The sequence below is a fragment of the Macaca mulatta genome, chromosome 1, assembly GCF_049350105.2.
Source record: "Macaca mulatta isolate MMU2019108-1 chromosome 1, T2T-MMU8v2.0, whole genome shotgun sequence".
NCBI classification, from domain to species: Eukaryota; Metazoa; Chordata; class Mammalia; order Primates; family Cercopithecidae; genus Macaca; species Macaca mulatta.
In genome coordinates, this window is record NC_133406.1 from 122,401,724 (window position 1) to 122,414,666 (window position 12,943).

A 12,943-nucleotide genomic window follows, 5' to 3' on the forward strand; every position below is an offset into this window, starting at 1 on the left:
TGATAATATTATTTATAGATGCGTTTATGGATCTGTTACATAAGCACTAGTCAAAGGACTATTCGTGAATTTCATCAATTTATTCTATTGTGTTTATTCATGGTTTCACCTTAGTAATTTTTGGAAAAAAAAAAAAGTAACACACTTGGCCAAAAGCTCATCAAGCTCATTGTTTAACTGTTGTTGATTGCATATCTTTATTCATGAACCAGGGGATATATTTGAAAGTTATATTCAGTTTGAAATAAATTATTCTTCCCTAATTATTGTGCAATGTGTATACAGCAAAATAAAAATTCTGCAACACAATTTCTCTCTAACATTTTTCTAACTTTAGCTATAATTTTTTTTCCCTTATGTGCAGAGTAAAGTGTATAATGTGATCTAATGGCTAATAAAATTTCATGTTTGACTGTTATACAGAGAGGATTTGTAATTGGAGCAGCTGGATCATAGATACAAAAATTGTTGAATACAGGGAAGGGAAAAGAGTACATTAGTTTGTATTTACTGCAGATTGCTGGAGTAAATGATCTTAGTGTTTTTTCTTTGAACTCTACATCACTCATCTTAATGCTTAAAAAAATGGATAGCAGAAAATGTGAAAGACACTAGGAAACATTTTTATACTTAAAATTTCTAATGACAATTCATAGCTAGTATCTGGATTTATCATTTATTTTCTGGGATAGAAACATACAAGTTGGGTGTTGATTAGAAAACCTAAAGGACTGTATTTTAAGCCAAAGCATTTTCTATATACTTACGGGCCTATAAAGCAGGCTTTCATTAAATATTAAATATAGCTCCACCACACTCAAGCCTCGTTTTGTTTTTTTTGTTTGGCTGTGTATTTTAGCTGTTATATTTTTATATAAATACAAGCATAATAATGTAATTAATCAAAATTAAGTAGACTAACTTACAATCTAACACTTGGCTCATTGGATTGCTCTCTGTACCTATGCTAGAGCTTTCTAAAATTGAGATGTTAGATCAAAGAGAGGCATAAAAATGGGGAAGAAACAAAAGACGGTTTCTTAGTCCATTTCTTTGTTGCTATAAGGGAGTACCTGAGGCTAAGTATAAAGAACAGATTTATTTGGTTCATGGTTCTGCAGGCTGTATGAGAAGAAGGGCACCAGCATCTGCTTCTGGTGAGGGACTCAGGCTGCTTCCACTCATAGCAGAAGTGTAAGGGGAGCCAGTGTGCACAGAGGTCACATGGTGGGAAGGGAAACGAGAGAGGGAAGGGAGGTGTCAGGCTCTTTTTAACAACCAGCTTTCACAGGAACTAATAGAGCAAGGACTTACTTATTACCACAAGGTCAGCACCAAGCCATTTATGAGAGATCCACCCCACACCATGACTCAAACACCTGGCATTAGACCCCACCTCCAACACTGGGGATCAAATTTTAACATGAGGTTTAGAGGGTCAAATATCCAAAATGTAGCATTTCGCCCTTAGCCACCCAAACCTCATGTTCTTCACACATGCAAAATATAATCATTCCATCCCAGCAGTCCCCAATAGTCTTAACTTGTTCCAGCACCAACTCAGAAATCCAGTCTCATCTGAGACTCAAGGCAAGTTCCTCACAGCTGTAAATCTGTAAAATCAAAATCAAGTTATTTGCTTCCAAGATATAATGATTGTACAGGCATTGAGTAAACATTCCCATTCCAAAAGGGTGGAATAAGAGGAAAAGGCCAAAAGAAAGGGGTAACTGGCCCCTTGTAAGTCCAAAACCTATCAGGGCAGACATTAAATCTTAAATCTCCAAAATAATCTCCTTTGGCTTCATGTTCTGCATACCAGGCACACTGGTACAAAGGGTGGGCTCCCAAGGCCTTGGGCACCCCTACCCCCATGGCTATGCCAGTTGCCACCCACATGTCTTGCTCTCACAGGTTGAAGCTGAATGCCAGAGGTTTTTCCAGGATGATTCTGGGGTCTGGATGGGAGCAACACAACCCCACAGCTCCACTAGGCAGTGCCCCAGTGAGGACTACCTGGAGGTGCTCCACCACTGGAGCAGACTTCTGCCTGAGAACCCAGGCTTTCTGATATATCCTCTGAAATCTAGTTACAAGCTGCCAAGCCTCCACCACTCTTGCATGCTGCATGCAGACTTAACACCACATGGAAGCCACCAAAGCTTACAGCTTGCACCCTCCAGAGCTGTTGCCCGAGCAGTACCTGGAATCCTTTGAGCCATCGCTGGAACCAGAAGGGGCTGGGATGCAGAGAGCAGCATCCTGAAGTGTTAAAGCCTTGTCGCTCCCAAACCATTCTGTCTTCCTAGTCCTCTGGGCCTGTGATGTGAGGAGCTACCTCAAAGATTTATCCTTGCTAATCTCTCTAGCAAGTGGTTGCTCCACAGCATCCTTAGATTCCTCTCTTGAAAATGTTCTTTCCTTCTCTACCACATGCCTAGGCTGAGAGTTTCTAAAATTTTATGTTCTGCATCCTTTTTTTTTTTTTTTGAGATGGAGTCTCGCTCTGTCGCCCAGGCTGGAGTGCAGTGGCTAGATCTCAGCTCACTGCAAGCTCCACCTCCTGGGTTTACGCCATTCCCCTGCCTCAGCCTCCTGAGTAGCTGGGACTACAGGCGCCCGCCACCTCGCCCAGCTAGTTTTTTGTATTTTTTAGTAGAGATGGGGTTTCACCGTGTTAGCCAGGATGGTCTTGATCTCCTGACCTCATGATCCACCCGTCTCGGCCTCCCAAAGTGCTGGGATTACAGGCTTGAGCCACCGCGCCCAGCCTTCTGCATCCTTTTAATTATAAATTCCAACTTTATGTCATTTCTTTGCTCTCATATCTGATTATAAGCTGTTAAAAGCAGCCACACCACTTCTTGAATGCTTTACTGCTTAGAAATATCTTCCGCCAGATACCATAGGGTACCAGTATTGTTTGTCCTTCCATAAAACTCTAGGGGATGGACACAGTGCGGCCAAGTTCTTTGCTAGGGTGTAACAAGGATGACCTTTGCTCTAATTCTTAAGTTCCCCATTTCCATCTGAGACCTTATCAGCGTGGCCTTTACTGACTGTATTTCTATCAGCATTTTGGTCACAACAACTTAACCAATCTCTAAGAAGTTTCAAACTTTCCCTAAGTCTTTCTGTCATCTTCTGATCCTTGCAAACTCTTTCAGCCTCTGCCCATTACCCGGTTCCAAAGCTGCTTCCATATTTTCAGGTCTCTTTATAGCAACACCCCACCCCTCAGTACCAATTTTCTGTTTTCATCCATTTTTATGTTGCCATAAAGGAATACCTGAGGCTGGGTAATTTATAAAGAAAAGAGGTTTATTTGGCTCACATTTCTGCAGGCTGTACAAGAAGCATGACACCAGCATCTACTTCAGGTGAGGGACTCAGGCTGCTTCCACTCATGGTCGAAGGGTAAGGGGAGCCAGTGGGTGTAGAGATCACATGGCAAAAGAGAAAGCAAGAGAGAGAAGGAAGGGGCATGCCAGTCCCTTTTTAACAACAAGCTTTCATAGGAACTAACAGAGTGAGAACTTACTACCACCAGGACAGCACCAAGACATTTATGAGGGATCTGCCCCATGACCCAAACACCTCCCACTAGGCCCTACCTCCCGCATGGGGATCACATTTCAACATGAGGTTTGGAAGGTCGGATATTCAAACTATAGCAGAAGATATCAGGAGATGATGTGGAAGGGGCAGGCAGAGAGCACATCACTGAATACAGTAACTTTACATATTAGTGCTACAGGTCTTTGGCTTTGTAGTCCGTGAAGAGTGTTCTGCAAGGGAGAATTGCCATTGCATTGCTGTTTAGACAATGACTATAGAAACAGTATAGAGAATGACTAGAGGGGGAAGGGTAAGTCCATGGGGGAAAAGATGAGATTCTATTAGTAAAGCCTGGAGGAGAAACGAGACTATATTGTTAGGGCAGTAATAGTGATAATGGCAGAGATTTGAAGATTTTAGAGAGATTTAGAAATAGACATTTTAGGAAATAAAATTCACAGCATTTGGTGACTGAGTAGCTGCTAAGGATGAAGCAGAAAGTAAGTTTCTGCTTTGGGAGACTTGGTGGATGGTGTTGCTATCACCACAGAGAAGCAATTTGGAGGAAAAAGGTTCAAAGATTGTGGGGGGCGGGACAGGTACTGTGTTCAGTTTGTGACATAATAGGTTTGAGCCCGTCAGACATTGAAATGGAGATACCAGTAGGTAGCTGCATGTTACTTTGTAAGGAAACATTTTCCTTTGTTAGGAAAAATTAAAAGTATGATCAGAGAAAAGAAATGAGTATAGAGTTGGTTAATTTCATTATCATGTTCAATTTGTGCCTTGCATATAGAAGGTTCTTTATTTGGTTAAGGAGTGAAGTGATTAGTATCTGTTTAAAAAAAAATAATAAAAACCCATTTCAGTGGGCTTCTATTTTTCTGGGATTTCTGTGACTTGGAATAGCAACATAAATTTTATAGGATTAAAAGGGACCTTTGAAGGCAATCAGAAGCTATTGTTTAATCTATCTAGGTAACAGTGATACTGAGACCATTTCAGAAAGAGAGTTAGTTGGCATTCTTAAAAAAACACACAGCAGAGAATATACAGTTTTTCCTGGCAACAATTCTTTAAATTTCTCTGATTGTTTCCAGAAATAGAAAAAATATTTGATTGCTCAGCAGTCTCTTGCCCAGTGTGAAATTAATAATGGAAATTCTATTTCATGGCATTAAGTATTGAACTTGCTCTTCTTAGTTTGTCATAATTTAATGTAGATGTGAGAAACTTAGAAAAAAAGTGGTAATAGAATAGAATAGAGAACTCTTAAAGACAGTGAACTTTTCAGATGAAACTCAGAATAGATTCATCTCTTCAGGGCATGTTTCTGTAAGTGTAGCTTCCATGCATATTGAAGATAAAGGATTTGGTTAATGAAACATTTTTATTGGGATTTCTTTTTTATATAAAAGTATTTTTTTTAGTTTTTTAAGTTCTGAGGTACATGTGTAGGATGTGCAGGTTTGTTACATAGGTAAACATGTGCCATGGTGGTTTGCTGTGCCTATCAACCTTACCACTCAGGCATGTCACCTGGGTATTAAGCCCAGCATGCATTAGCTTGTTTCCCCAATTCTCTCCCCTTCCCCCCACCCCAACAGGCCCCAGTAAGTGTTCCGCTCCCTGTGTCCATGTGTTCTCATTGTTCAGCTCCTACTTACAAGTGAGAACATGTGGTGTTTGGGTTTCTGTTCCTGCATTAGTTTGCTGAGAATAATGGCTTCCACCTTCATCTATGTCTCTGCAAAGGACATGATCTCATTCCTTTTTATGGCTGCATAGTATTCCATGGCATATATGTACCACATTTTCTTTATCTGGTTTATCATTGATGGGCATTTGGGTTGATTCCATGTCTTTGCTATTGGGAATAGTACTGCAGTAAACATACACGTGCATATATCTTTATAATAGGATGATTTGTATTCCTTTGAGTATATACCCAGTAATGGGATTGCTGTGTGAAATGATATTTCTGGTTCTAAATCTTTGAGAAATCACCACACTGTCCTCCACAATGATTGAACTAATTTACATTCCCACCAACAGTGTAAAAGTGTTCCTATTTCTCCACAGCCTCACCAGCATTTGTTGTTTCTTGACTTTTTAGTAATCGCCATTCTGACTGGCATAAGATGGTATCTCATTGTGGTTTTGATTTGCATTTCTCTGATGATCAGTGATGTTGAGCTGTTTTTTTTAAATGTTCATTGCCACATATATGTCTTTTTTTGAGAAGTTTTTGTTCATATCTTTTGCCCACTTTTTAATGGGGTTTTTTTTTTCTTATAAATTTACAGAAGTTCCTTGTAGATTCTGGATATTAGCCCTTTGTCAGATAGATAGATTGCAGAAATTTTCTCCCATTCTGTAGGTTGTCTGTTCACTCTGATGATAATTTTGTTTGCTGTGCAGAAGCTCTTTAGTTTAGTTAGATCTGATTTTTCAGTTTTAAAAAAGGTTTTGTTAACGTTTTTCAAGTTTTTAGAAATGTAGCCTATCCTAGGATTTGTTTCTACCTATTTTTTTGTTGTTGTTGTTGTTTAATACATGGTTAGGTTTATAATCGGAAGGTAAGTTTTCCTAGATGTCTTGTTATCCTGGTTATGGCCCAAGATCAAGTCTTGCTCCAAAGCATTTGTGCTGAAGAATGGCAGAGTACCTGATTTAGTCTCAAACAATTTCACTGCCTACTATGTTCAAGACCTGGTAGGTTTAATGCTCTATAATAGCTATAATGTAAATGTACCATGAAGAAATGCTATTTCATTCTACTTACTCTTCATTTCAAACTATTGTCTTATACTAGCGCTAAGCATTATCTGTTTGTGATTTGCTGAAAAACAAATTGTTTGTCAAAGAAATACTTTCCTTAAAAATGAGAAACCAGTCTTAAGTCTCATAAATCTAATTGAGGATCCTTCTATCATGAACCTGTCTTGATTTTTATTGAGATTAGCCAAAATAAGAGCCAAAAAATCCCCCCTTACACTAATTTGTTGCCCTTACATTGACATTAAAGGTTTGGCATTTAATTCTCCATCTTGATCTTGAACTAAATTTCCTGAGAACTGTAATGGTTACAAGCCTTGCCACTCAAGCATATCATGAAGACTCACTTCTGCCAAAATAGTTATAGCTATTAAATTCCTCTGTGATAGCTTCTTTGTTTTCATAACTCTAAATTAAGATTTGGCACACAGTAAGACAACACAGTCTAACAAAAAAGAATCTGGATGTTAGATTCAAATAGATTTGAATTTACATTTAGGCTGTGCTGGTTACTAACTAGGTAACTTTAGGTAAATTCTGCAATCTGTGTGATCCTCACTTTCCTCTTCTGTAAAGTGAGGATGTTACCTACTTCATGGCATTACGTGAAGATTTAAAGGGATGACTAAAAGTGCCTATAAATTGTCTGGCATATAAAATATTCAATAAGTGGTATTATTCTTTAAAAATATTATTATTCTATTGCCTTTGCCTACCTTATACTCTGAGTGATACTAGTTGAACTACCTAATGGGTGAGGGCCTGCTTAGTGCCAGACATGTGCTAGACATTTTATCTCACTACCTCAATGACTGTAAATCCCTTTTTTTCACACTTCCGGTTAAATTGGTTCTGTTACTTAAATGTTCTTGTGCTTTTTTCTTTCCACAGGAAAACGGGCCTTACTATACATCATATCCCCCATCACCAGATTTGTGACCTGCCATCTTTCAGTGCTTCTGGGTTCCCAGGATGCCACTTCCTCCACGAATAGCTACCTGTTGAAGTGATACTCATTTTTGCTGTACAGATCCAGAGAGCCTTTTGTCCCCACCTCTCTGGTATTTTTTTATTGACTGTATATTTTCGGGCACATAAGCAATCTAAAAATGGTAGGCCATTATGAACTGCACACATTTTAAATTTGTATATTTATATCAAATGGAAATGTTCATTTTTAGATTGTTAATAGAAATTGGGGAGCAACTTTTGAGTATCTTTAGTTTCCTGAAGGACACCGAATTCTCCATTAGATAAACCACCAAGACTGTTCACGTCATCTCTCTAACATTGCACGCTTCCTTTGTGTACTTAAGTGATTCTCGAAATACACAGAACCAATGTATGCTAACCAGATGCATTGTTTGCTTCAGATCCATGGTGTTAATACCATGTACGTTTTATAAAGATAATTCGGCTATGTTGAAAGAGAATTATCTGGGACCAAGAATGTGGAAATGTATCTGACAAAAACATCAAAATCATTAGCAAAATATAGGACTTAGAATGTTAATGCACAAGTTAAGACTAAAGTTTAAGGACTAAGGTTCCTTGGATTATATGATTTGTTAAGATTGCCACAGTTCTGATCTCAACAGTGTGGGGAAACAAGAAGACTGTATCCTCAGCCTTTTTCCTATAATCATGGATGATTTGGTCTTATTCACAAGGACTGCACATATTAGTACTCTTAAGAACATCTTCCAAGACTCCAGCAGTGAGCATTTAGAGAGTGTGTTGTCTTCCAGAGTCATGATTGATTTTGTTTAGCTATCAGGTCTACTACCTCTAAGGACATTTCATAGCAGCATCTTTTGAGTTGCCTGCATCAGTGTGGAGGAAGTGTGTCACAGTGAATAAATCCAGGGAGCTGATAATTGGCAAAAGACCACTTTTACCACTCAGGCTCTATTTGTGCCTTAGCTTGCTTATGAGTAAGAATTATTATGCTGCCTACCTCACAGAGGTATCATGAAGATAGCATTTAGAAAGGGCTTTGTTGTGGTGGGGTATCTTCAGTTAGTTTTTAAATGGGAATAAATATATATGACGGAATGCTACACAGCACTCCTCTTGTCCTTGATACCATTTGAGTGATTTTTCTTTTTGTGGGGCAAGACCTGTTAGTCTAAAATTCCAACCCTGATGACCTCCTTCCTCTTTTGTCCAGAATCTCTTCTGGCCTGCTCATCCCCCGATGCTATACTTCAATGAGAGGCATCTGTTGGCCATTTTAAACATTTCTTCTTGAATTAAGGTCAAACCATTATTATTCCCATCTGGGTAGCTTTGTACTTTTTTTTGATACCTGCAGCCACCTCCCGATGGCCCCATCTTCCTCAACCTATCACATAAATTGGCAGTTCAGAGAAAAAAAAAAAAAAAGAAAACAGAACCTTTCTGTTCTATCATGTGCTCCAGATCAGTACTTCCAAGAGTCCCATTCTTTTCTGCCCAAACTAATTCTTCATTGGAGATCAAAGAGACATATTCTCTTCATTTATGATAGAGAAATCTCCCTGTAGTTGCATTAAATTCATCCTGTATTTTCCCATATAAACAAGAAGGGACTTTACATTTTTTAGATAAAGGTTCTTATCTTTTGCATGTATTGAAAACATTTTCTTTGTGTCAGACTTCAAAATTACTCGATCCTTATATATACATCTATGTTAAGGTCCTCTCTTATGTCCCCTAGGTCATCGCATCCAGGCAGCCAGTCAGATGTCAGAGTTAAGCTTTCTCTCAAATAGTACTTTTTTTTAACCCCTTGGGCCCTGTACCTTAAAAGTCTGAAACTCTTAACTTCATCTTCTACAGTCAATTGTGAGATCATATTTGAGGTATCTTCTTCACAAGGAGCAGCTATGAAAGTCTGCCAACTTTTCCTTATTAAAGGGGAACTTGGCTACCTCAAGAATCTGGCCCAAACCATTTTCTGTATAGATAATAGAGGCCATAAGCTACTTTGCCAGTTTGAAAGGAAGCAAATTTATATATACAATTTCTTACAGGCAGTAGTAATTTTGAAAGGATGTTCCTTTGCTATATTCATACCAGTATATTAATGTTTAGTAACACAAGCAGGATTCTACATATGCTAAGATTTTAGTACAATTGATGTCTTAGGGTTTAAAGGTGGTACAGAACTATATACATATCAACTGTGTTTTATGATTCAATAATGTCTAAAGAAAGATAAAGACCACTTTTCTCACTGAAACTAAATTTGATGCTTTTACAGATGTCTATAGTGTTATAGAATGAAGTTGCTTCAAAGTATCAAATCCTAGAGGAGAAACATAGTGACCTTGACATTGAAATAATTAAGCAACATTTGGTATACCAGTCTGCCTTTATGAAAAGGTTTAGCCTGAATAATACATGCCATTTTCAAGGACATATTAGAAGATAAAGGGGAGAGTGGAGATGACCACCAGCGTCTGATGTTAATTCAAAGCATCGCCAAGTCTTTAATTTAATTAAACTTTGGTCATGCTAAATGCTAATTGAATTATTGAAGACACAAATTATAAAATTTTTATTAATCATGCAAGGCCTAATATGATTTTTAAAACAAGTACACTTCTTGTTTCCACAGGTATTTGGGTTCTTAATTCATCTATATCCAAGTTTCTTGATAGTGAAAATTACCTCTTAAAAAAAATTCAACCTTTATTAGACCCGTGAGGGCAAATGGTACATATTTTAAAGATTTTTTTCCTTTAATATATATTACATATCATTGGTGGATGCTTTATATTTCTTTTTTCTTTTCCTTTTCTTTTTTTTTTTTTTTTTTTTTTGGAGACAGAGTCTTGCTCTGTCACCTAGGCTGGAGTGCAATGGTGTGATCTCAGCTCACTGCAGCCTCTGCCTCCCAGGTTTAAGCAGTTCTGCCTCAGCCTCCCTAGTAGCTGGGACTACAGGTTTGTGTCACCATGCCTGGCTAATTTTTTGTATTTTTTTTTTCAGTAGAGACAGGGTTTCACCATGTTGGCCAGACTGGTCTCAAACTCCTGACCTCAAGTGATCCACCCACCTTGGCCTCCCAAAGTGTTGGGTTTACCAGTATGAGCCACCATGTCCATCCTATATTTCCTTTTCCAAAGGAATACATCTGCAGTATTTTGAGAGTAATTAGCAGAGGATTTTTAGAGTATTTTTGGTAGGAAAAATAAATGTCGAGTTTTTATCAAATTTCTGAAATTGAAAAGAAAATATCACTTCTTTCTAAAGAGGGATAAGTGTAGTCACTCCAGTAGAAAAATATGGCTTGCCTATTTTCTTCCTCTTTTCTGTTTACTTGGATGTTGTTTAATGATTTCAAACTGTAGGTTTAGTCTTGTCTTTATAAGTTAATGGAGAAGTGATAAAATTAGGTATTCAGCATAAACTAAAGATCACTCTTTGTATTTCCTATGATACATTGACTGTATGTATGTATATAGAGTTTAAATTGCTTAATATATGAGCAGAAATGATTAGAATTTGAAGTACTTGATAGAGGAGAGTTATATGGTTCTAGTGGCAGTGAATTGATTGTATTAAGGACCAAAAGAACTACAAGATAATATAAAAACACCTTGAAAACTGGAGTGAGTTAGGTTGTTTTTTTTTTTTTAAGGGCCTTACTATACCTTTTTTTTTTTTTTTTTTTTTTTTGTCGCCCAGGCTGTAGTGCAATGGCATGATCTCAGCTCACTGTAATCTCTGTCTCCTGGGTTCAAGCGATTCTCCTGTCTCAGCCTCCCCAGTAAGTGAGATTACAGGCATGCACCACCACACCCAGCTAATTTTTGTATTTTTAGTAGAGACAGGGTTTCACCATGTTGGCCAGCTCTCGAATTCATCTGCCCACCTCGGCCTCCCAAAGTGCCGGATTACAGGCGTAAGCCACCGTGCCTGGCCAGGTTTCTGATTATAGTTTTCTTAAGTTGTAATCATCATAATTAACATGTGCTAGAGTGTTTTCACTGTGCTGGCACTAATACTTCTTGGCATATAATTAACTCTTGTTTTGCAATTGCCTGAGACCATGAAGAATGGAGGGCTTTACCTTACCTTAGTCATTTTGAGTGAATACCGTAAACTAGGTGGCATAACAACATACATTCATTTCTCACAGTTGGAGGCTGAGAAACCCCAAGATCAAGGTGCCATCCAATGCAATTCCTGATGAAGGCCCTCTTCTGGTTTGTGGATGATCTGCTTCTTGCTATATTCTCACTTGGCAGAGAGAGAGAGAGACATCGTTACTTTCCTGTCTCTTCTTGTAAGGCCACTAATCCCATTCGTGAGGGCTCCACCCTCATGACATGATTAGCACCCAGAGGCCCCACCTCCATATGCCATCATTTTGTATGTTAGAGTTTCAGCATATGAATTTGCAGGCGAGAGAGAACATAAGCATTGAGTTCATAACATACCTATAATCTAGGTCATATCATAAACCCAGAGATGATAAGGATTGCCTGGTAGGCCTAACCATATATACATATACATACATGCACACACACATATATGCATAATCTGCCTTTACATTGTTTGAGTCTGACTTCTGTGGTCCATATGTAAAGAACATAGAGCAATCAATAAACTAGTTCAAGCTTTGAGTCTTACTGAACTAGTCCTTAAACAGATGGTATCAAGATCATTTTAGATATTAGTGACTCTCTTGTTTATTAGTTATTATTTTTTACACTTTCAAGAAGAGCATCTTTGAATCTTTTCAAGTACAGTATGCCTTAAATGTATAGGACCACTGAGTTCAGGAAGAAAAGCATAGGTATTCTCTAGGTGAATTACACTAACAAAGTCACAACTGCAGAATGTGATCTGATACTTTTGTTAGACAGTAAAGCTAATACATTTTGTATACAGTCACCATTTTTTTGATAATGTGTTTGGTTAATGTAAGCACACAGTCATCACAGACTGAGACAGGACTTTGTTAGACCAGATCTTGTGAGCTAAATATTTAAGAGCTTAACATATATAAATGATTTTAATTGCTGTTGGGTGAAGGAAACCTAAAAATGCTTAAATTGGCAGATCTTACAATTTGCTTACTGAAAATTCAGAAAGCTTTTATGAAAACTTTGCGTTTTAAACTTTTTTTCTCATTCTGAATTAGAAGTTAGATCCCTTTTAAAGAGGGTCTCACTTTATACAAATATAGCCTATGAAGAACCAATAGTGAAATAATAGTGTTTATATTGAACCCCAGGATGAGACATTATTTTTTGACCATTTACCTCAGGTCTTTCTCTAATTACCAGAGTTAACCTGGAGAGTAGTTAAAAACTCAGTGAATGTTAGTCAGCATTCTCTGTGGAGACCTGGACTAGTGATTCCCAGACTTTCATGTGCATGTAACACATCAGCTGACTATATTGTTAAATGGAGATTCCAATTCAGTAGTTCTGGAGTGGCCTCTGGGATTATCAGTTTCTAACAAGCTCTTAGGTGTTATCAATTTTCCTGGTCCCCAGACCATAGTTAGAGTAAAGGAGCGTAGATGGCATTTAGCTTGCAGATTTTCTCCTTCAAGGAAAGGAGACAGAACTATCATTGTAATTCCTCCTGTGGTCCAGGCACTCTAAAG

The 12,943-nt window shown here is 38.0% G+C and overlaps 1 protein-coding gene across 5 annotated transcripts in view; it reads left to right on the forward strand.

Moving 5' to 3' along the window:
• Positions 1-8,726, forward strand: part of GDAP2 (ganglioside induced differentiation associated protein 2) — a 59,767-nt gene extending 51,041 nt beyond the window's left edge. For all 5 annotated transcript variants that reach the window (XM_077987406.1, XM_015149099.3, XM_077987412.1 and 2 more), the window contains one exon: positions 7,228-8,726. In XM_077987406.1, coding sequence (XP_077843532.1) covers positions 7,228-7,275 — 48 coding nt within the window. In that variant the 3' untranslated portion in view covers positions 7,276-8,726. The remainder of the gene's footprint in view (positions 1-7,227) is intronic.
• The last annotated feature ends 4,217 nt before the right edge of the window (positions 8,727-12,943 follow it).